This window comes from Canis lupus, chromosome 7, assembly GCF_003254725.2.
Source record: "Canis lupus dingo isolate Sandy chromosome 7, ASM325472v2, whole genome shotgun sequence".
Taxonomy (NCBI): Eukaryota; Metazoa; Chordata; class Mammalia; order Carnivora; family Canidae; genus Canis; species Canis lupus.
The window spans coordinates 44,804,775-44,828,990 of record NC_064249.1 but is presented as its reverse complement, the minus strand read 5'-3'; the positions used below and the strand labels follow the sequence as shown (position 1 = coordinate 44,828,990).

Genomic DNA, 24,216 nt, shown 5'->3' with positions numbered 1-24,216 from the left:
TTAATTAAATTAGTCACTTACAAGGGGTAATTGGGATCAGAGTGGATAAGAGAAGAGTGGAATTGGGATAGAAGGAGTGGGAGAAGGTGATGCATCTCTGGGCACACATTTTTTAAGTTGTTCTCACTTTTGAAATTTGTTAACATTTTACGTAGTAGGAAATGCTGGAAACATATGCAAGTAAGGGAGAAACCTTGAGAGGGGAAACAAAGAGAAAGAAACAAACCTAACTTCATTTGAATGAATAAAATCACCACACCGAAGGAGAGAGAGATACAATCAATCAACCCGAATCACTTTTGTACACCCTATTCTGACAATGGGATCTCAGCAGAAGGCCGAAATAAGTAGACACATTAAACTCTAGCTTATTTCTCGCAATGGTATCAGTTAGTAATTCTGAAACTACCTTCTATGTGTCTTAGGTCCTGAGTAAATGAGTAAATATATTGTGGATAATGGGAGCCAGGTTTCCCCTAGGAAAGGGAACAGTGGCATACTAGAGCTGGCTCACCCCAGTGAGGACCAATTCAGCACATCTCTTCTTAGCTCCCTGTTCAGTAATGTCATGTTAGTGGTTTGAAACTGGCCACGAAAGAAAAGAAAAAAAAAAAAAAAAAAAAGAAACTGGCCACGGAGGGAGTTCTTACACCATGACAACTGGCAAATGCTACAAAGCAAAATTTTTATCCACTGGATAAAATACAGCAAGTGGGGGAACGGAATTGGAGATATCATTATGCATACATGTATTTTCTCACTCTGTTGAGAGAGCCTAGAAACAAGGAATTCCAGGTAGCAATAAGCACACCCAGAGCATGAAACCCATGGTTTCTAAATCCCATTCTCTACTAAAAGGAATCAGAGCTCTCTGGAAAAACAGCAGCTTCCAGGACTAGGGCAGAGAAATTAGCTATTAAACCTGTAACATCTTGTCCCAGAAAGCAAGGAGTGCTCAAAGAATGATGAATCTCTCCAAAGGACACAAGATCTAGGACACACGATTCAGTTTAGAGGGGCTCCTTGCTATCCAAATCTAGAAAAATTGGAGCATCAAGGTAAATTGTGATGGTATTATGTTATAACCCATTGAATAAAATAAGAACCCACATGTGCATACTAACAGAGAGAGAGAGAGAGAGAGAGAGAGAAGAGAGAAAGCTCTTCCTTACAGTAGAATCCCAACTTTATTATATAGATGGAATCAGAAAATCATCCTACAAGACTTGTACATGAATGGTCATAGTGGCTTTAGTTGTCACAGCTGAAAACTGTAAACTCAAATATCCATCAACAGACCAATGGATAAACTGTGACATGTCCACAAAATGGGATATTGTTTAATCATTAAAAAAGAATGAGCTATTAATACAACATGGATGAATCTCAAAATAATTATGGTGAATGAAAGAAGCCAGGCCAAAAAAACAAAAAAAGAGTACTTACCGTACTTCAATTATACAAATTCTAGAAAATGCAGCCAAGCTTTAGGGACAAAAAACAGATCAGTTTTTGCCTGGGGAGAGGCTGAGGAGGAGGAATTTCAAAGGGATGTAAGCAAACCTTGGGGGATGATGCACAGGTTCCCGAACTTAACTGTGGGGATGGTTTCATGGGTGATAGACACAAGTGAACACCTGCGAAACTGTCTACATAAAACACAGGTAGTTTATTCCATGTCAATTATTCCTCAATAAAGCTGTTAAAATTTTTAATGATAATTAACAACCACTCCACTAATAATTGATTCAGGCAAGAATCACCAGTGGATATTAAAATTAATGGATAAAAGTTTGAGGAAAGCAATATATTTACACAATTTAAAAGTATCTCCCCTAAGATATTCATTATTTTATATAATTTATATTACTTTAGGGGCACTGGGGTGGCTCAGTTGGTTAAGCTTCTGCCTTTGGCTCAAGTCATGATCCCAGGATTCTGGGATTGAGCTCCCCAATAGGCTCCCTGCTCAGCAAAGAGTCTGCTTCTCCCTCTCCCTTCTGGCCCTCCCCTCCACTTGTACACTTGCTCTCTCTCTCTCTCAAATAAATAAGTAAAATCTTTAAAATTTTTCATCATTTTATATAATTACATGAATTACTCTTTTTTTTTTTAATTTTTATTTATTTGTGATAGTCACAGAGAGAGAGAGAGAGAATGAGGCAGAGACACAGGCAGAGGGAGAAGCAGGCTCCATGCACCGGGAGCCCGACGTGGGATTCGATCCTGGGTCTCCAGGATCGCGCCCTGGGCCAAAGGCAGGCGCCAAACCGCTGCGCCACCCAGGGATCCCTGAATTACTCTTTATATACAAAAGGGAAAGCAGTAATTTTACAGTGGAGAAACACTAGTATGGTAGGCTGAATAATGACCCCAAGTGATGTCCCTGTCTAAGCCCCAGAGCCTATGAATATGTTTCCCTATATGACAAAAAGAAGTTTACAGGTGCAGTTAAGGATCTTGAGATGAGGGTATCCCGGATTATCTAGGTGGGCCCAATGAAATCACAAGGTTCCTGAGATATTAGAATAAAACAGAATTAGAGTGACAAAAAGATATCCACAATATATTGTTGTGAGAAAAATGAAAGTGGCACATATGAGCCCATAATAAGGGAGCCCATACTTGTTACGAAAAATGTTTAACTATGTTGTATATAACTACAAAGAGAAAAGTCCAGAAAGAACACACCACACACTTATTAGTGGTAACCTCTATCTCTGAACTGTCTGGATTCCTTATAACAAAGCTGAACTTAAAATGAAAAGCCACTTCACATTTTACTGCAGATTAATTTCTATTATGTGCAGTGAGACCATGACTTTGTGAAAGGCGGTTATCCCTCTAAATTTAACATGGAAAGCACAAGATTTAGGAGATATCAAAGTTCAGAAAGCTGGCTAATATTCAACATTATCCATCTAACCTCCAACATGATCCAAATCTCTCTCCCTCTCTCCTCCCTAATATTAGCACTGCTAATATTAGCACTAACACTTTTCCAGTTAATAAAAAATAAGTTGAAGCTCTATAGTTGACCCCTGAGAGGGGCATGGGTGTCTATACTACAGGATAAAATCAGTGGTGTATTGTTCCCCTTTAGCATATGTACCGCCGAAGTAAGTACAAATCAGTGTTCAAAAATAAAGGCTCAAAAGTCCTCCTCCTGGTCCACAGCATCCCCTGGAGAATCCCCCAGACATGCCCAAGACACTTCATGGGCCTAGAGAAGAATGAGTGCCAGTGTCACTGAGGCCAGCCTACTAAGTTCAGTTATACCTAAAACTGGAAGTCACCCCTCAAATAGGGGAGCAAGGGAACGAGAGGGTGCTTCTCCAAACCCCAGCAGGCCAGCTAGCAGAGCCAAGAAAGCCAGCCAGATCAAACACTCCACAAACTACCACCACTGTCCAAGCCAATAACAGAACTAAGCCAGGAGTCCAAAGTAGGTCAAGCACAGGGAAATGTCCCAAGTCACTGCACTGGCTGACTTGTATCCCTTCTTGCTCCACGTGGGTTGGAAATTTGAGCCCAATCCATAAACATTCCCACTAGTCTCCAATCCCCTTCATGTCACATCCCCATTTACACACAATTTTAAAGGCCTTTAATCTCTATTATCCCTCTGGTCTGTCCACTAGGCAAAACAGATACTCAAAGGAGAATAAATCTCTAAGTCTTCTTGGGACAATATGTAACTGAAGAGTCACAAACAGCCATGTCCCTGCAGAAGTAACGTCTGGAACATACTTCCACACCTGCTAACTGGGAAATCTCAACTGCACGCCTTTTCCTATACTCCAATAATCCATATATTTAATCAATTGGGTCTCAGGGCATCCATTCCTATTATCCTCCATCATTTCCATCTCCATTTCTGAAACCCTAGCACCTAATCTGAAGAATCCTCAAAACAAAAATTCCCTTCAGTCTCTGGACTTGGATTCACCAAGGCGAAAATGGGTTTATAATTTCTAACACATTTAGAATAAAAAAATGAATCAGAGTTAATTATCAATTGATCAGAAAGTGGAATTGGGGGCACCTGGGTGGCTCAGTCAGTTAAGCATGTGACTCTTGATTTCAGCTCAGGTCGGGACTGCAGGGTCCTGAGATCAAGCCCCACTCTGGGCTCTGCACTGGGTGAGAAGTCTGCTTGAGGATTCTCTCTCTCCCTCTACCCCTCCCCCAACTTGTGCTTGCTCACTCTCTTACTCTCTCTCTAAAATAAATAAACCTTTTTTTAAAAAAAAGTAGAATTGAGCAGAATATCCCATGTTCTAAACATTCTAGGTGATCAAAGAGTGTATTGACTTTCCCACAGTATTCTAGCTTTGGAGCGCTACTGTATTAGAGAGCATCTTAGAGCTCAACCCTGTATCTCAAGTCCATCCCTTTACAAATGAGGGAACGTAGAACTAGGTTGCAGCTTGAGTGGTAATTATATTCTTAACATGAACAGAAATACATAAATGCACAAAGTGTTACCCAACCAACAATAGTCAAATACATGCAGTAATTTCTAAATGTATACCTCAGGATGATTAACTTTAGTTCTGAGGAATAAGACCAAGTAACCCATTTTATTCCAGAAATTACTCATCCTTCACGTTTCAGTGACTCGGCCTTCCCTAATCCCTGAAATACGTGACTCTTGTTTCTACTTGTCCCTGGTGACTCCATAAACTCGATGACAATTTATGTCCTCTTTGAGGACTTTATTTTGGTTCAAGTTTTTGTTTGGATCTAGTTAAGTTTTTTATTTTAGTTTATTTTCAACTTCACCACTGCCATGTCACTGAGGCCAGCCTACTAAGTTCAGTGTATTTTGGATTTTCTGCAGTTTGGGTCCATGACTTTTGGGAATGAGAATGCCTTACATATTCAAATTTCAGACTTACTCATGTCGTAGATGTCGGAAATGTCCAAGAAATAGGAAATATTTCTTCCAGCACATGTTCTCTTAAGCCCACTGTCTTTTCTCCTCTAACATACTGATTTCTTAGCCGGCCTGATCCAAGGAGCATTTTGTATGAATTTTGAGCACAGAGGATATTCAGGTATCTTAGATTGAAACGTGTTAAAATAACATTTGACTGAACTGGACCAATAAATCTGATTCAGTGAAGCTACATTTTAATTCAAATGAGTTGAAAGCTTGTGTCCATACAAACCTACACATGAATGTTTACACCAGCTTTATTCTTAACTGCCCCAAATTAGAAGCAACCAAGATGTCCTTCAGTAGGTGAATAGATAAGCAAATGGTGGTTCACCCATACTAGGGAATATTATTCAGCAACAGGAGGAAATAAAGTATCTGGCCACAAAAAGACATGGGAAAATCTTAAATACATATTGCTAAGTGAAAGAAGCCAATCTGAAAAAAAGCTACACTCAGTATGATTCCAACTACATGACATTCTGGAAAAAGTGAAACTGCAGACAATAAAGAGGTCAGTGGCTGTCAGGGGTTCAGAAGGAGGGAAGGCAAAATGAACAGGGGATTTTTCAGGTCAATGAAACTATTCTGTATGGTACTATAATGGTGGACATATGACATCACGCATTGGTCAAAGCCCATAGAACACTATGAACCTTAATATGAACTAAGGGCTTTAGCTAATGATAATATATCCCTATTGGTGCAGCGAGAGTAACCAACATACCACACTAACGCAAGGTATTAATAATGGGGCAAACTGGGGGTTCGGGGGGAACTCTATACTTTCATACAGTTTTTCTGTGAACCTAAAACTGTCCTATATAATAAAACCTATGAATTTAAAAAATTCTTGAAACTACCCTCAGTAACACAGTATGCTTTAGCTTTCTAGGTAATTACTAGAAACAAGATTTTAGTGACTTGATCATTTCAGCAAGTCGGCTTTTGTCAAACTGATTCTCAGGAATCTGGCCTGCTTCCTGCTAAAACCACACTGATCTTTCTGTTCCTCAAACCACACCAGGCCCTTTCCAGCCTTGCTGTTTTTTTCTTCTCTTCCCCCAGCTCTCTGGAAGGCAGACTGGACCTTACCTTTCACATCTCAGGTCAAATGTCATCTTTTCAGAGAAGCCCCCAGTGATCACTCTGCCCACCCCCAAACACATGGAGTGACTATGTTAATCACCCTATGTTCCCTCTCCAAAGATGCCCGGGTCATAACCTCTGGAACTTGTAAATATGTTACCTATGTGGCAAAAGGGACTTCACAGATGTGATTAACGGCTCTGAAATAGAGAGATTATCCTGGATTCTCCAGGAGGACTCAATGTCAATTATAGGAGTCTCTCTTTTTTAAAGATTTTATTTATTTATTTGACAGAGAGAGAGAGAGAGAGAGAGAGAGAGAGAACACGCACACAAGCAGAGGGAACAGCAGCAGTGGGAGAGGGAGAAATAGGCTCTCTGCAGAGTAGGGAGCCCGATGTGGGGCTAGATCCCAGGACTCTGGAATCATGACCTGAGCAGAAGGCAGACACTCAACCAGCTGAGCCACCCAGGCACCCCAATCGCAAGAGCCCTTAAAGAGAGAAACAGAGTAATGTGAATGATGGCTTTGAAGATAAAGGAGGGCAACTAGCCAAGAAATGCGGGCAGTCTCTAGAAGTAGGAAATGACAAGGAAAGGATTCACCCCAGGAGCCCCCAGAGGGAATACAGCCTTGCAGGCACCTTAACTTTAGCCCAATGAGACTTCTGACATCCAGAACAGTAAGACAATATGTTTGTATTGGTTTTAGCCACCAGTTTTTTTTTCTTTCTTTTTTTTTAAGATTTTATTTATTTATTCGTGTGTGTGTGTGTGTGAGAGAGAGAGAGAGAGAGAGAGAGAGAGAGAAACAGACACAGGCAGAGGGAGAAGCAGACTCCATGCAGGGAGCCTGATGTGGGACTCGATCCCCAGTCTCCAGGATCACACCCTGGGCTGAAGGCGATGCTAAACTCCTGAGCCACCCGGGCTGCCCTAGCCACTAGGTTTGAACAAACTTGTTACAGCTGCCACAGGAAGCTCAGACACTCTTTTTCCTTCACTGCTGTCTCTTAATGGTATAGTATATTTATTTGGCCATGGTGGGTCTCACGCACTAGAATATAAGTTCCTCAAATCTGGTATCATGCCCAGCCCAGAGTAGGAACTTGGTAAACAGTCAATAAAGGCAAGACTTCTGACCTCGACCCTAACAGGTATCATCATCCAGATGTTACAGATGTGAACAAAGATACTCAGAGGTGTCCCAAAGTCACACAGCAATAGCATAGCTGGGCAGGTATTCAAAGCCAAGGCCCCCTAGTGCTAAAGCCTGTGCCACTGGCCCCTGAGGCTAATACCTTGCAACAGAAGTGCAGATATCCCTGTGGGGCCTGGTGAAGGTGCTGCATTTTCAGTACTGGTAAGATAAGGCCTCATAGAAGGGGGCATTCCTTTGAGGAGGAGTTTTCCAGTGGAAAAGCAGGGATGCAAGTGTTTTTTGTTTAAATAATTTTTTCAAAAAATTTGGTCTATTGAGTAAACCTTGGGATCCTAGCGGATGGTAGTACAGGAGAATGGGAAATAAAAAGTTTGGCAGCCATAAAATGGAAGGTAGTTTGGGGTCAATGGTCCTAGAACAAGCTCTCTCTAGGGGTAGGGCCATCAGGCAGATGGCTCTTTGTTTTTTTGTTTGTTGTATTCACGAGAGACACAGAGAGGGAGAGGCAGACACATAGGCAGAGGGAGAAACAGGCTCCATGCAGGGAGCTGGATGTGGGACCTATCCCGGGACTCCGGGATCACGCCTTGAGCTGAGGCAGACACCCAACCGCTGAGCCACCCACCAGGCGTCCCCAGATGGCTCTTTGAAGCTGACTTTCTTTCCCTTTCTTCCTCTGAACCTTGGCACACCTGCATGGGATGCCTGAACCCATGCCTTCTGCTGGCCACTCTGTCACAGGATAAAATCAGTACTTAACTGTCCCCAGACTAGTCCAAACTTGCAATTAGTAGAAATAATACTGCAGTGCACACCTTTCTGCAGAAGAACTTTTTTCATATCTGGAATATTTCCTTAAGCTTGATTGCTAGGAGAGAAATTAGCATGGGAAAGCCTATGATTGTTAAGGCCAATAACACATGCAACCAAATCCTTTTCCAAATAACTTTGCTGGGGTCCCCTGTCACCCACAATGACTGAGAGTGCCTCTTTCATGGCACCTGCCTCACAGGGAGGCACTGCACTTGATCTAGAAGGGCTTTTTGTTTTCTGTTTAAGTAATCTCTCCACCCAACATGGGGCTTGAACTCACAACCCAGAGATCAATCATCCCATGCTCTACACCTGAGCCAACCAGGTGCCCCTGTACTTGATGTATATATTTTTTTCAACTTGCTAAGTTTGATAGGTGAAAAAATGTAATCCCAGTGCTATCTCAATTTGGCTTTTTAATTATTAGTGAGGTTGAACATTTTCCACATTTTTACAATATTTTTGGTTTAAAAACGCTCATTTATGAGTTGGAAAGATCAGTTTTTTAAAAAGACAAGGCCAAAAGGTGGAGAAAGCAGGGTGATAAATGAATTCCCACTACTAGGGGAAAACCTGCACCTTCTCATTGGCGAAGTACCTAGCTGAGCCTTAGATGGGCTTCCTCACCAGCGAGGCTGCTCTAGGAGCCCCAGGCACACACCTTCCATTTTGTCTTCTCTCTCTGCAGCAGAGATGTGCTCTGTGGTCAGCCTCATCCCCCCATCCCCGCTCAGCCTGTGAACCCACAGCTCCAGCGGCCCTGGAGGAACTGGGATGGTGAGAATCTCGAGGCTGGGCTGGGCCCATTTTTTATTGTCCAGGTGGTTCTTCAGCAAGTTAGGAACTGTAGTTGGTCAGGGAATTTGCAAGGACTCCCTGGGGCAAAGAGGATGCCCAGGGGTTTTCTCCCAGCCCCTCCCTCCCATCTCTCCCTGCCCAGAAGGGACCCAGGCCCTCCCTTCTGCTATGAACAACCCTTCCCCAAAGTGCTCATCATTCCCAAAGATCCTGCCCCCAAGAACCAGGCTAGGGTGAGGCAAGAGAGGCAAGGCCATGCAAATCCTTTCTTTAGAATGGTTAAATTTTGTTATTCATGGGATTTTTGCATTAATTGTGATTTTTAAAAATATCACGTTAAAGGAGACACCTGACTGGCTCAGTCGGTGAAGCGTGCAACTCTTGATCTCAGGGTTGTGGGTTTGAGCTCCATGTTGGGGGTGTAGATTACTTAAAAATCAAATATTAAGGGGCACCTGAGTGGCTCAGTCAGTTAAATGTCTGACTCTTGGTTTAGTTCAGGTCATGATGTCAGGGCTGTAAGATTTGGCCCTGCATCCAGCTCCAAGCTGGGCAGAGAGCCTGTTCGGGATTCTCTCTCTCCTTCTGCCCACCCCCGGCTCTAAAAAATAAATAAATAAAATATTTTTATAATCTTTTATATATAAATATATATCTTATATATATAAATATATATATATATATATATTTGAGAGAGAGAGCAGAAGGAGGCCAGAGGGAGACAGAGAGGCAGAAAATCCCAAACTGACTTTGCACTGAGCACAAAGCCTGAGGCAGGGCTCAATCCCACGATCCAAGCGATCATGACCTGAGCCAACTGAAGTCACGAGTTGGAAGCTTAACTTGAGCCACCCAGGTGCCTCAATAAATAAAATCTTAAATAAATAAATTCTATAAATTGTATTTATATAAATTATTATAAATTGTTATTATTTATTGATATTATAACTATATAATATAGTATATTACAGATATTATTTAATATGCATGTTAAATATATATAATAAATATATATGTTACATTGAAGAATTATTTATCTTGATTACTGAGAGTTTTTTGGGCTTTGGGGGTGCACACCTTCAAATTTTATGCCCAAGGCAAGTCTGGTCCTGGTCCTGCATTCCTCCCTCCCTCCCTCCATTCAAGGACCTCCATTGGTCACATTAAGGTGCAAATGACTTAACCAGTACATATCTTATGGGGGGAGCACTGAAAACTTTTTGATTTACAGAATATTTGATTATTCTACAATGAACATATTGGCAAAAAAAGAAAAACCAGGTCACAGATCATCTTGAAAAACAGAGATAACTTCCACTTATTTGCTTTTAAAAAATACAAAAGTGTTGAGGGGAAGGACAGCTTTATAACTAACTGTTCCCTACCACAATCATTAGCGTGCTTTTTCAACAAGAACATGGACAATCTATATGAGTACGTGTGTCAGGTACACTTGGCAAATCCCCTAGAAAGTAACCTGATAATTTATCCCTGAAAATTGGGATCTGAGGTGCTGAAGGAGGGTCTTTGATAGTCTCAGTTTTTTTACTACACAGTTGGCCTTGAATAACACGGGGTGGGGGGTGTCAGGGATGATGACACTCCCACCCCCCAATCTCACCACCCTCCTACCCTACACAGTAGAAAATCCAAGTATAACTTTGGATTCCCCAAAATTTTAATGACTAATAGCCAACTGTTGATCTGAAGTCTTACCAATAACATAAACAGTCAATTAGCACATATTTTGTGTATATATATAAATATTATATACACTATATCCTTACAATAAAGTAAGCTGGAGAAAAGAAAATGTTATTAAGAAAATCATAAGAAAGAAAATACATTTATAGCACTGCACTATAAAAAATCCATGTACGGGGATCCCTGGGTGGTGCAGCGGTTTGGCGCCTGCCTTTGGCCCAGGGCGCGATCCTGGAGACGCGGGATCGAATCCCACGTCGGGCTCCCGGTGCATGGAGCCTGCTTCTCCCTCTCCCTCTGCCTGTGTCTCTGCCTCTCTCTCTCTCTGTGTGACTATCATAAATAAATAAAAATTTATTAAAAAAAAAATCCATGTACGGACGCCTCGGTGGCTCAGCGACTGAGCATCTGTCTGCCTTTGGCTCAGGGCGTGATCCCGGAGTCCTGCATCGGGCTCCCTGCAGGGAGCCTGCTTTTCCCTCCTCCTGTGTCTCTGCTTCTCTCTGTGTGTCTCTCATGAATAAATAAAATCTTTCTAAAAAATAAATAAATAAAAGTTATACTTATTTTATTGTAGAAAAAAATGGAAAACTATAGATAAACCAAAAGAAAATTACTTTTTTCATATCACATGAAATCCCAGAAAAAATAATAGTTAACATTTTGCTGTACAACCCCCAGGTATTTTCCTATTGACATGCCACTATGTCTTCATATTTTTTTAAATACAAATGAGGAAATCTTATTTTACAAACTGGTCGTAACTTTTTTTTAATTTAATAATATAAATACCTCTCCTGCTGCTTGTGTTAAATCACAATTTTTAGGGGTCAGGGACTATATTTCACTTGTTCTAACAATTCCTTACATTTTTCAAAGTTATTTCCACTCATCATTTTCATTCATTCTCATAACTTTATTTTTTTATTTTTATTTTTTTTAAGATTTATTTATTCATGAGAGACACAGAGAAAGAGAGAGAAGGCAGAAACACAGGCAGAGGGAGAAGCAGGCTCCATGCAGGTAGCCTGACGTGGGACTCGATCCCGGGACTCCAGGATCGCGCCCTGGGCCAAAGGCAGGAGCTAAACCGCTGAGCCACCCAGGGATCCCCTCATTCTCATAACTTTAAAAATTGAGTGCAAAGAAACCACTACACTATTGACATAACATGCATTACTGACAGTTCCTCCTGTTTCACAAGACTATAATCTATTTTATCATCTGAGCCACAGAATGGGCCTAGTTTTAGGCTGGCCAGATAGTATTGTTCTCATTGCAAAACAGGAAGCTCAAGCCTAGAGTGGTTAGTTGGGTGGCTTCAGGCAAGTCCCTCACCTCATCTGAGGTAGAGTGGGGTGCAGACCCCAAATGATATGTAGCCATGGGTGGGAGGACTGTGGCTGCCCTTAGCTGGTGGCCTGTCCCTCCCCACTTCCTATTCTCACCCAGTCAACCACAATTCCATCTGAATAGCTGCAGTCCTGTACTCTCAGCCTCTCATGGACCCCCAGGTCTTCCCAGGCTCCCCGCTTCCCCCATCTGAAACCCTGTCCACAGGACTTATTTCTGTGCCCTGGAGAGCAGACAGGCTTCTAGCTTGCTGAGCCCTTGGGCCCTGGTGCCTTTTTTCGTTTCTGCAGAAGGGATCACGTGGCTCAATAGTAGATGCCTCGATTTGCATCACATTTGCTCCCTTTGACTCAGAGCTAAAGACACCTGGGAGGAACACCACAGTGTCCACCCACGCTGCCTGCAAAGGGCCGAGCCAGCTGGAGTTGACCAATGAGAAGCCTGCTGGCCAAGACAGTAGCCCTGAGCAGTGGCTGGGGTCAGAATCAAAGCCAACCGACCACTCTTCTGGCAGGAATTCCACAGGAAACATGATGAAACAGGTCAGGAGAGTGCTTACGTAGGACAGGTAGACAAGGAAGCCTAAGCTGGGGACAGCCCACAGTACCGGTCAGTTTTCCAGATCTCCAGATCTGGCCTTTAGCAGAAGTGCCGACAAAGGCCTAAGGAAATACTTTGTATTCCAGAGAGTTTAAAGCCTTTCGGGACCCCTTGTTCAGGACCTGGCCATCTCAAGATGGAGAAAGCTTAGTGTCGGTGTTTGTATCCTCAGAGCAGATCCAAGAGGCGGGGCAACCAGGGCCTGGAGCAGTAAAGGAACTGTATTTCTAGGGCTGGCAGACATTTGTGGCCATTTATAATCTGTCACTTTAAGCAGCTGTTCTTCAAACAGATAAACTAGTGTTCAAATTGGAGCAGAATCAAATCAGCACCACAAGAAAAGAGTGGAGAGGGGAGATCACAGCGACTGTTCCCCCAGTGTTCCAGTTTGCACCCATCACCCAGCACAACGAAGCCTGAAACCAGGCTCTGGGCCCTCAGAGGGCATCAAACTATCCACTGTTCTCATTCAAGACAGAATCTGCCAGGATGGGTGGAGTCTAGGTTCCTGGATCCTAAGCAGCTTATTCAAGCATTCCTTGCAGCCCCAGGGCAAGCCTTACCCTCCCTTGAGGTGCTTCTAGAAACAGATTTCCCCATCTTATCATGTGCCCCGTGCTATCTTAGTCCTTTTTAGGGACTGGTGCCCATTGTACCCACCCAGCTGGACCCATCCTATAATCCTACTCTGCTAACCCACACCATTTGGCGTGAGGAGAGTAGACCAGCCTACTTCCAATCAGGGTCAGACATACGTGTTTGCCCCCTTACGAGAGCACAGGCCCGCTGAGGGCAGGGGTCATGACATCTTCTCCTGCCTTTAGAGGTCCATCCAGATCTCTGGCTTCTACAAATGTCAGAACACCTGGGACTCATTCAGAAAGATGATTAAATATTGAGTAAAACTTTCACCGTAGAAAAGCTCAGAGGGGACACCTGGGTTCCTCAGTGGTTGTGCGTCTGCCTTTGGCTTAGGTTGTGATCCCCAGATCCTAGGATCAAGTTCCACATTAGGCTCCCCTCAGGGAGCCTGCTTCTCCCTCTACCTGTGTCTCTACCTCTCTCTGTGTGTCTCTCATGAACAAATAAATAAAATCTTTAAAAAAAAAAAGAAAGAAAGAAAGAAAGAAAGAAAGAAAGAAAGAAAGAAAGAAAGAAAGAAAGAAAGAAAGAAAAGCTCAGACAAAAATAATTGAATGTTTATCAAGCTTCCAGCATAGGGACAAGTTTTTTTCTTTTTTTAAGATTTATTTATTTATTCATGAGAGACAGAGAGAGAGGCACAGGGAGAAGCAAGCTCCATGCAGGGAGCCCGACATGGGACTTGATCCCCGGTCTCCAGGATCACACCCCAGGCCGAAGGCGGCGCTAATCCTCTGAGCCACCCGGGCTGCCCAAGGACAAGTTTTTAAACATTGGTGTGTAATAGATATAAACAAAAGATTAGCTCCACACACTTGACTATATACAGCATTTTCAAAATATATACACATTTTAAGTGCAATTATCATGTTACAGATGAGGATACTAAGCCCAGGAAAGTGGAGTGATTTGAACAAGGGAATATAACATCCCTCAGTTTAAAAGGAGCAGAGCTGTGATTGCAAGTCAGGAATGTCCAACACAGAAGCCCGATGGGCTGCAGACTGCCCTTCACTACCACACTGTATCTACTGATGCTAGAACATGCAAATTATATACACAACACACATATGTAGACACAAGAATGTGCATTCAAATATTTGTAGTAAATGACAAAGACTATATCATTTCCTAAAACACATGTAAATTCATAATTTAAGTGCAAGGAAAGAAGCAGAACCATGTTTAAAAGACAAAACAGAACAAGAAAATAAACAAATGTTCACCCTCCCTGGTGATAAAAACACAAATGTGAGTTTAATGAGGCACCTGTTTTTGCTTATTAAATGAGCCAGAAGAAACCACATCTACCATGTCCGATGTAGCAAAGCTGGTCCTTTTGGATATTATTGGGGACACTGGGAATACATCTGCCTTCTAGAAAATCACTTTGTATGTTTGTCAAAAGTTTTTAAATGTCGTCCTGTAAATGAATGCTCCTTTTAGCCATTCAACAGACAGTCCTGTGAATCTGATACAGGGAAACTGGAATTTTTAGAAAGCTTCCATCTCTGCTGTTTCTCTGCTAGGTCCTGTTTACACATGTTCGATATTTCACTTTGCATCTTTTTTTTTAAAGATTTTATTTATTGGGCAGCCCCAGTGGCTCAGCAGTTTAGTGCTGCCTTCAGTCCAGGGAATGATCCTGGAGACCCGGAATCGAGTCCCACGTCAGGCTCCCTGAGTGGAGTCTGCTTCTCCCTCTGCTGTGTCTCTGCCTCTCTCTGTCTCTAGTTAATAAATAAATGGGACTCAATCCCAGGGCCCCAGGATCATGACCTGAGCCACCCAGGTGTCCCTTATTTTGTTTTCCTGAAGTTTATTATTATTATTATTATTATTATTATTATTATTATTATTTTAGTAATCTCTACACCCAACATGGAGCTCGAATCCACAATCCTGAGATCAAGAGTTACATGCTTTTCCAACTGAGCCAGCCAGGTGCCTTTCTATCCTGCAAAAAGCCAATGACCCTCTTAGCTGGTCTGGGGTGACCCCCTCTGGATCTTCAGACCCAGCGTGCCTACATCAAATCCATTATGTGCCAGGCACTGAACCAGGTACCTCTGAAGTAAGCAGGCAGGAATGTGGGTCCTGATGCTATGAGGGGCCATGCCAGCTCCAGGAAGACCATCTGGGGACTTTGTGTATGTGAGATAGAAATATACACTATCCTTGTTAGGCCACCCTTGTTTTGGGTTTTCTGTTACTCATCCCAAACCTAATCTTATTTAGACAGAAAGTAAATGAGCTTTCACCGGTTGGTGTCTGGCTTCGTAATGGAGTAGGAAACAAGAAACTGGAACAAGATCATCAAAACAGAGTGGGCAGGGCTGCCTGGGTGGCTCAGCGGTTGAGCGTCTGCCTTTGGCTCAGGGCGTGATCCTGGGGTCTTGGGATTGAGTCCTTCATCAGGCTCCCTGCAGGGAACTTGCTTCTCCCTCTGCCTATGTCTCTGCCTTTCCCTCCCCTCCGCTCTGTCTCTAATAATAAAATAAATAAAATCTTAAAAAAAAAAGATGGCAAATTTTACATGATAGATATTTTGCCATAATACATAAAATATGGCATCAGACTAAGAAAAAAGAAAAGGTAACATGACTAGTTAAACATGTGGAATTTGTCTGCGTGGCCCCTGAATAGTACATACATGTAAAGCATGTGTGGGAGTCAAGGGCAATGGGTGCCTCTTTTTGGATCAAGTAGGTGAGACTTCCATGTTCATTTCTTCATGTGTTAAATATTTATTGAGCACATACTGTGTTCTCAGAACTGTGTCAAGCTCTAGGGACACTGAGGTGAAGGAGATAGAAGGTGACCGTAGCCTTGTAAGAAAGACAGGCAAAGAAACAGGTGACTCAACACAGAGTGATGAGTATCCTGCTAGAAGAACGGACTTTCAGAAGGTCTCCTAACCAACACCTAGTGGCAGGAGCAGAGGTCAATGCAAAGTCCTGCGGGTGGGGCTAAGGGAACATCTATCTCCCCACCCTCTTCCCTCAGCCCCTTGGGGTATAGCAAGTAGTTTTGTGAGGCTGTGGTTTATAGAGTGAAATTTGTGGGTATGAGGCAGGGGCCAGCCTTCTGCGGCTATCACAACTTTTCTTGGTCTTTATTTTTTTCTCTCTCTCTGCTACAATATAGTTGTGAAAACAGTGATATCATTGAGATAGGTGGAGCTTTTAATATCACACTTGGGGGGTTATAAAAGTACTTGAAAAACTGTAACCCACTCCCATAAATAGTAATATGTGTAAAGAATGAAAGGTCATCTGTGAAAAAAATATTTAAGATCATTACAACCTTTTTTTTTGTTTTAAGAATAGTAGGTAAATAGTGCATTTAAATATCTAAGAATACTCTTTTATTTTAGTCTCAAAAATAGTTAGCTGTGATCATTTCTGTTTTTAAAAAAGAAGTCTTGGGATGCCTGGGTGGCTTAGCAGTTGAGTATTTGCCTTTGGCCCAGGGCGTGATCCTGGAGTCCCGGGATCGAGTCTCCCATTGGGCTCTCTGCATGGAGCCTGCTTCTCCCTCTGCCTGTGTCTCTGCCTCTCTCTCTCTCTCTCTCTCATGAATAAATAAATAAAACCTTTAAAAATAAATAATAAATAAATAAATAAGAAATCTTCAACTGGTTTCTAATCTATGAAATGCAATCCTGTGTGACCTAGTCAATGCTAATGAAACAGCCATATTTGACCAGTGAGTTTTGACACTAGATAATAGTCCACAAAGATAGAAAATGATGAGTTATTATGGATTTGCACACTGGGGTTTAAGATTGCCCTGTGCTATCCTGAGCCTCTTTATACATACAAATAGTACAAGGAGTTTAAGATGGGGGTATTAGGGCCCACTGGGGAAAAGCTTTCCTATTCTCATGAAGAAAAAAACCTCTATCAGATATGTTGAGGGGCGCCTGGGTGGCTCAGCTGGTTAAGCATTTGCCTTTGGCTCAGGTCATGATCCCAGTGTCCTAGGATCAACTCCCACGTTAGGCTACCTGCTTAATAGGGAGCCTGCTTCTCTCTCTCCCTCTGTGCTCTCTCTCTCTCAAGTAAATAAATAAAATCTTAAAAAAAAAAAAAAAAAAGGGATCCCTGGGTGGCGCAGCGGTTTAGCGCCTGCCTTTGGCCCAGGGCGCGATCCTGGAGACCCGGGATCGAATCCCACATCAAGCTCCCGGTGCATGGAGCCTGCTTCTCCCTCTGCCTGTGTCTCTGCCTCTCTCTCTCTCTCTCTCTCTGTGACTATCATAAATAAATAAAAAAATTAAAAAAAAAAAAAAAGATGTTGCCTATTGACAACAGGAGTCCTATTGACTCCTGGCTAATCTTCAGCCCAAAAATGCAAAGTAAGAGTTAACCCCAGAAAGTAGGTTTAAACAAACAAGCCACCAGTCTACTGTGACTTTGAGAAGTCTGATTCTCCTCCTTTGCTCACATACATACTGTTTGGGAAACAGGAAGCCCATGATCTGAGGCAAGTGATGAAGCCCTTGTCGGCAGGTTGTAAGATTCACAGCCGCATTGAAAATACCTAGTTTTCCTGTTGCCTGACTTTTCTAGAGTGAGTGGTATGGTTCTACAATCTTCACGGATTTTCACAATATATGAGTTTTAAAACTCCTGGCAACAACCAACACCACAAATTCCTGGCAACAATATATTAATATATTGCTTCATCAACTTAAAGCATCTTCATTTATTTAGTTGGAAATTTTTAATGGTTTGATGTCTTTAAAAATGACGACTATGAAGCCTCATAGAATGAAGCTAGCCAACAGCTTCTCTTATTTAAAGCTCTTCTTTTTGTTAAAGTAGGAGGTTTCTAGTACAGGTAAAGAAAAAACAATGTCTACCATTTCCAACTCAGGATGAGCTTTTCATTAATATTGAAATTTAGATGATATTTATTTTGTAACAAAATATGTACACAACTAGACATCCTGATTACATTTAGGAGTTAGTAAATAATAGTTACAAAAATCAATTACAAAATTATCAATTAGTTGTACAAATAGAGCAGCTTTGGATATTCTGTATTTTGGATATAACCATTATTTTGCTTTGACTAGCTGATAAAATCTATAGATGTATAGATGTTTCACCAAAAAAAAAAAAAAAAAAAAAAAAAAAAAAAAAAAAAAAAAATTCCAGAAATTAGCATGCCTCCATACACATTTATACCAAGCTTTGCTTCACTAAATCTTTTTTACTGTAGAATAAATTTTAATTACATGTATTTATTTATACGCATGTTATACTTTTAGGCCTTTGCATAATGGGTATCTGGGACACCAAGCTCTGAACTCTGCATTCACCCTGCAAATCCAATCTGTGAACAAATTTGCTTATTTGTGAAAAAAATAATAACGCAAGATAAAAAAAATAATACAAGATACAAAACCCCTGAAGGCTTGAGCATGAAAAAAAAAGTCTCTGATAAAGAAGAGTAATTCCCTCTCCCCCCGCCCCCCCAAAAGAAAGGTAATTATAAAGTCCAGGAAAAACATGAATGGAGATTTAAACATAGTATAATACTTAGCTTTTAGGTAAACAATCTCTATATGCTCCACAATCTAAATAGTGATATTTATTTTCAGTGGCTCAGGGCAAATGTGTATATCTACCAAGAGAAAGATGGGGTTTAAAACTGAGGAATCTGAGGGAAGGGTATATGTAAATTCTTTATACTCTCGAGATTTCTGTAACTTTAAAATTGTTTCTACATAAAAAGTTAAAATTAGTGATATATTTTTACAGGGAAATAGAGGTGAGGAACTAAATCCTCAAATACAAGAACAAACAAATAAATAAATCCTCAAATACAGCAGTAAGTCAATAGATAATTTTAAAACTGCTCTATCAAGAAAAAGCAGTGTGATCATATTATTTTGTAAAGTGATGGTAACTACTAGAAGAGTATGAGTGTCTGCATAATGATGTTGAGAAAAGCAGGAATTTTTAAAATTTCCTTATAGATAGGTCCCATGCCTCTCATTAAATTTGTATGAAAATAAAACAAGAAAAAAGGAATTGGGGGCACATGGGTGGCTCACTGGTTGAGTGTCTGCCTTCAGCTCTGAGTGTAATCTCCGGGTCCTGGAATCAAGTCCCACATCAGGCTCCCTGCATGGAACCTGCTTCTCCCTCTGCCTGTGTCTCTGCCTCTTTCTCTTTGTCTCTCATGAAAAAATAAATAGTCTTGAAAAAAAAAGAGAAAAAAGCAGCTTCCCGTACTGCTGTAGGTCACTATAAAAAAAAAAAAAAAAAAAAAAAAGTCATTGAGCAAAGCCCAATGTGGTCCCTGCTTAGTTCTGGAAAGGCCCCAGAATGACAAGATTCCATGTTGGCCAAGACTTGTAGCAGAGGGACAGCTGTGAGTCCAGAGCAGAGCAGTGAGCAAATTCAAATGGCCCTAAGACCTCCCCTGGTGGCTCTGCAGGCAGAACGGAGAGGCCCACCGTTCTGTATCCTGCGGGTACAGGATGCAGCGGGGGGCAAGGCAGGCACAGAGACAGGGAAGCTGGTTTGGACCAAGAGTCTTGAGAATCAGGAAGCCCTGGTCAAAATAAGGATCTAGACCATTGTGCAGGCCTCACACCCACATGAGGAGACTGAGTGAGGATCTCCCAGGGGATCGGGGGTAGGACATGTACCTCTTCTGAAACAGGTTCTACCTGTGTCTGTCCACACCTGGAAAACGTTGTCTGATGGTGTCAAAGACTGGGGGTTTCCCTCTACCGTGTCCTAGCTGCTTCCCTGAACTTCTAGAAACTGCATCCACCACCACTGTCTTATTCTGACCAGGTAGCATCAATGTTAACATGGTAACGTACGGGCGCCACGTAACCACAGGTCAGGTCCGCATAGGAAAGAGAGTAGGAAAGAAACAACCTGTGTGCTTCCCACCAGGCCAACAACACCTCCTAGGGACCATCCAGGTTCTAAAGAACGCCATCTACTCCCTTCCAGACAGGTCCACAGCAAGGTTCCTTTACACAAGCATTTCCATGGGGCATTTGAGTAAATTATGTATGAAGAATGTCCTGACTCACACCCTTTCTGGAGTATCCACTCAATCTGACCATAGAACTTCCACAAAAAAAGAAAAGAAAAGAAAAAAAAAAGAACATTTTCCCGAGGGTGTGTGCCAGCCCTTTCCTGGTTACATCCCTACATCTCTGCCTTTATTTGACCTCTCTCTCCTCCTGCGTAAACAAAGGTATTCTTCAGGGGTGCTTCCTTGGGGACTTCACATCTTTTTATACTTTCTCCTGGAGTGACTGTCACCTCCGTGCTGATAGTAGTAATAGCTGACAACACACGTGCTCGCTGTGTGCTGGGCCTGGCATTGTACTAAACCCTGACGGAGCAGACACAGTTAATGGACCATTTTTTATGGAAATGAGGAAGAAAAGCAGAGGCAGGGGTGAAGGCTTCAGGATGCTGCTGGCCTTAGTCCTTGCCACTGCTACCCCTGCAGTTAACTATTGTTAATATTACCTCTGCCTCTTCCTCCTCCTCCCTCTCTTTCCACAAACCAGTTCCTCCTCCTGACTTCCTTATTTCTGTGGCCCTCACCTCATTCTCCAGTTCACATTACAGGGAGCCAGCCTCCTCTGAGCCCATCTCTCCTTTCTTTCTTTTATTTTTTTTTTCCATCTCTCCTTTCTAATACTCACCTTCAACTGGTTGCCTTGCCCTGTGACTTTGACCTCTACACCCTGCCTGTCCCTTATCTCCTCCTTGCCTCTCCCTATGGCCTCCACCCTGGAACAGACCCTTCCTCCTGGCCCAGGGTCCTTGGCCTCTGCTGGACTCTCCTTCCCCACCCCAACCCCCGACCCTTCCTCCTCCACAAACTTAAGGCCAAACCTGCACCCCACACTCACCTTGCTTCCTCATGGGAATATGCCTTCTAACCCAGGCCGTGGCCTTTCCCCTATAAATGCCACCTCAATTAGGAATCCTCATTTCTCATAGAGGGACGCCTGGGTGGCTCAGTCAGTTAAGTGTCTGCCTTTGGCTCAGGTCATGATCTCAAAGTCCTGGGATGGAATCCTGAGGCAGGCTCCCCACTGGGTGGAGAGTCTGCTTCTCCCTCTCCCTCTGCCCCTTCTTCCCTCCCCCCTCCCCCTTGCCCTCTCATGCTTTCTCTCTCTCTCAAATGAATACATAAAATCTTTAAAGAGAGAGAGAGAGAAATGCTTATAGAGAAAATCATATCATAAATATTTAATAAATCCAGTCAACTGATACTCACTTGTGTTTCCAAAGTTTTCTACCATGTCCAATCACAACATTCTCACCCTTCAAACATGAAAGTTATTCCCCTCTGGGCTCACCACAGCCTTGCCTCCCCTGCCCCCTGAGTGGTTGGAAGCATCCCAGATACTGCTGAGGTTCTAGCAGGTTCCCTTCTACCCCTTTGCCCCCAGGTCTGGCTGATTCCTGAGCACTCATATGCAAGGTACCATGGCAGTACTGGGGGCTCAGCTGATGGTGGCACCCAGCGCCTACCCTCCATGAGCTCCTAACTGGAGCTGGAACAGAAAGATGTCCGGACAAAGGGGTTGGATGATGACCCACCATCTATCTCTGACAGTAGCAAAGGAGCCATGCAGAGAGCAATGCTGGGACAATCTTGCTGAGTGCCAGCCTCATTAAGACATTCATGGAGGGGCACCTGGGGGGCTCAGTCACTTAAGCATCTGCCTTCAGCTCAGGTTATGATCCCAGGGTCCTGGGATAGAGCCCTACATCGGGCTCCCTGCTTGGCAGAGAGTCTGCTTCTCCCTCTCCTTCTGCCTGTAGCTCCTCCAGCTTGTTCTCTCTCTCTCTGTCAAAATAAATAAATAAAATATTGGGGATGGGGGAGAGATTCATGGAGCATTTGGTCCATGGAGAGTCCAACTCCACTGTTTAACAGCCCTAGCAGCATGGGAATGTTGCTTAACCTCTCTGGCACTCAGTTTTCTCATCTATAAAATGACAGTAAGCAAGCTACCTCACAGGGTCATTGCGTGTATGAAGCATTTAGAATGGTGTTAGTTGGGTCTCCTGGCTGGCTCAGTCGGTGGGTTAAGCATCTGACTCTTGATTTCAGCTCAGGTCATGATCTTAGGGTCATGGTCTCAGGGTCTTGAGACTGAGCCCCCACACCACCACCCCCTCCCGCCCTGGTTCGTGGAGTCTGATTGAGATTCTTTCCCTCTTTCCCTTCCTCTTCCCACATGCACACACTCTCCTTCTCTCTGCCAAATAAATATTAAAAAATAAATCTTAAAAAACCAACTGTGTTAGTCACAGACTGTGCACTGTCATGTCGGCTATTACAGTTTCTATTATTTGACATAAAGTGTTACAGAAAATTAGAGATGAAAGATACCTTTGCAAAAAATATCTCTCAGGATCTCAGATACTTTCTGGAAGTATAAGATGGGGGGGGGTATAAACAGAAAGTTCTCTCCCCCTGACCTTCCCCCACCCTCTAACTCCTAACCCAGAGCTCCTTTCTGCCCCAGCCCAGACCCACTCCTGCAAGCACCCCTGGGTGGGTGGCTGTGAGCCCTCTGAGGACGGAGGCTGCCGCTCCCACCCTGTCGCCCACCCCTCGTCTTTCTAGACCCACTTACTCCGTCAACAACTATTAGGCGAGCACCCACCCTGCACCTGCTTGAAGGAGACAGTAGCCCTGAAGGCCCCTGTCCCAAGGCGCTCAGGTGCTTGCCTCTCCCCAGCCCCAAACCGGGAACTGATGAATGCTACGAAGGAACAGAAGGTGTGACATGTGAGCCAGCAGCAGGGCCTCCTGGGCACAATCAGAAAAGGCTTCCCTCAAGAGGTGACATGTGGGCTGAGAGCTGAGAACCAAGTGTCGCAAGGCGGGTCTCCTGCCCTACTTTTCCCCACAATGACAACGCCTACAGGTGTAGGTGGGGCCTACAGGTGCGCAGAGCCCCCCGGGGCAAACCTCGGAAGCTTCAAGGAAGGGGCCTCACCAGGCGGGATCTAAACTGCGCCGCGAGGCCCCCGCGCCAGGCGGGGGGACCGGGTCGCGCCAGGCAGCCGAGAGGCCAAACGGCGGCAGGCAGGTCCCGGGGAAGGGCCTCCAGGGGCGCGGCGGCGGCTCTGCTCGGGGCGCGGGGTGGAGGCGCGGCAGGGCCACCCGCGAGCGCCGGGCCGGGCAGGCGGCGGCAGAGGCCGGGGGGGGGGGGGGGGGGCACGGCCCGGGCCCGGGTGTCGCGGCGGGCGGCCGGGAGGGGGGCGCCCGGGGACCCGAGCGACCCCGGGGGCTCGCGGGCGCGCCGCGCGGAAAGGGCCCGGGCACTCACCCAGAAGTTGGCCCTGAACAGTGCGCCCGTCATGGCCGGCGCCGGCTGGGGCGAGCCGAGCGGAGCGGAGCCGAGCGGAGCGGGGCGGCTGGAGGCGCCGAGTGGCCGGTGGCCGAGCGACGCGGCCCCTGCCCCGCAGCCCGACGGCGGGGGGCGGCCCGGCCCCCAAGCCCCGCCCACGGCTCCTCCCCGAGCGCCGCCCTCGGGCCCGCGCCCCGCCCAGGGCGAGTCCGGAGCCTGCCGCGCCGCCTCTGTCGGGAAGCCTTCGGGGACTGCGAGGAACCGGTCCTGCGGCCTCCCGAATGCGGCTCCCCTCTCGCCTCCGCGCTCCCTCCTCCCCCGACCGAAGCCCCCGCGGAGGAAGCCGGGCTCAGCGGGGCGGGGCAGGGCCCCGCGGGATCAGGGGGCGGGGGCGGGGGCGGGCCCCGGCTGTCAGCCCGCCCGCCCGCCGGCGTCCCCGGGGCTGCGACGCTTCCGCGAGGCCTGTGGACCACCCCGGACGCGCCCGCTGCGCTACCGAGCCCCCCCTGGGCAGAAAAGTCCAGGAAAAGCCACCGATACTATGAGCCCTGCACTGTAGGTCCCTTAGCGGGGTCCTGACCAGGCCTCCAGGAGCGCAGCTCCACCCTGACCTCCTCCCCATTCTCAAGACCCGAGACCTCTTTCCACCAGTCCCGCTCCAGTAGAAGGCCAGAGCCTCCTTCCGCTCCATGCGCTCTCCCACCCTCAGGCCATACACAACCCCCGGACAGTGCAGACCCATCCCAG

General features: G+C 44.7%; 1 protein-coding gene across 1 annotated transcript in view; it reads right to left on the bottom strand.

Moving 5' to 3' along the window:
• Window positions 1–23,728, bottom strand: part of PSTPIP2 (proline-serine-threonine phosphatase interacting protein 2) — a 64,630-nt gene extending 40,902 nt beyond the window's left edge. The window contains exon 1 of the mRNA XM_025428999.3: window positions 23,449–23,728. Coding sequence (XP_025284784.1) covers window positions 23,449–23,481 — 33 coding nt within the window. The 5' untranslated portion in view covers window positions 23,482–23,728. The remainder of the gene's footprint in view (window positions 1–23,448) is intronic.
• Window positions 23,729–24,216: the final 488 nt, after the last annotated feature.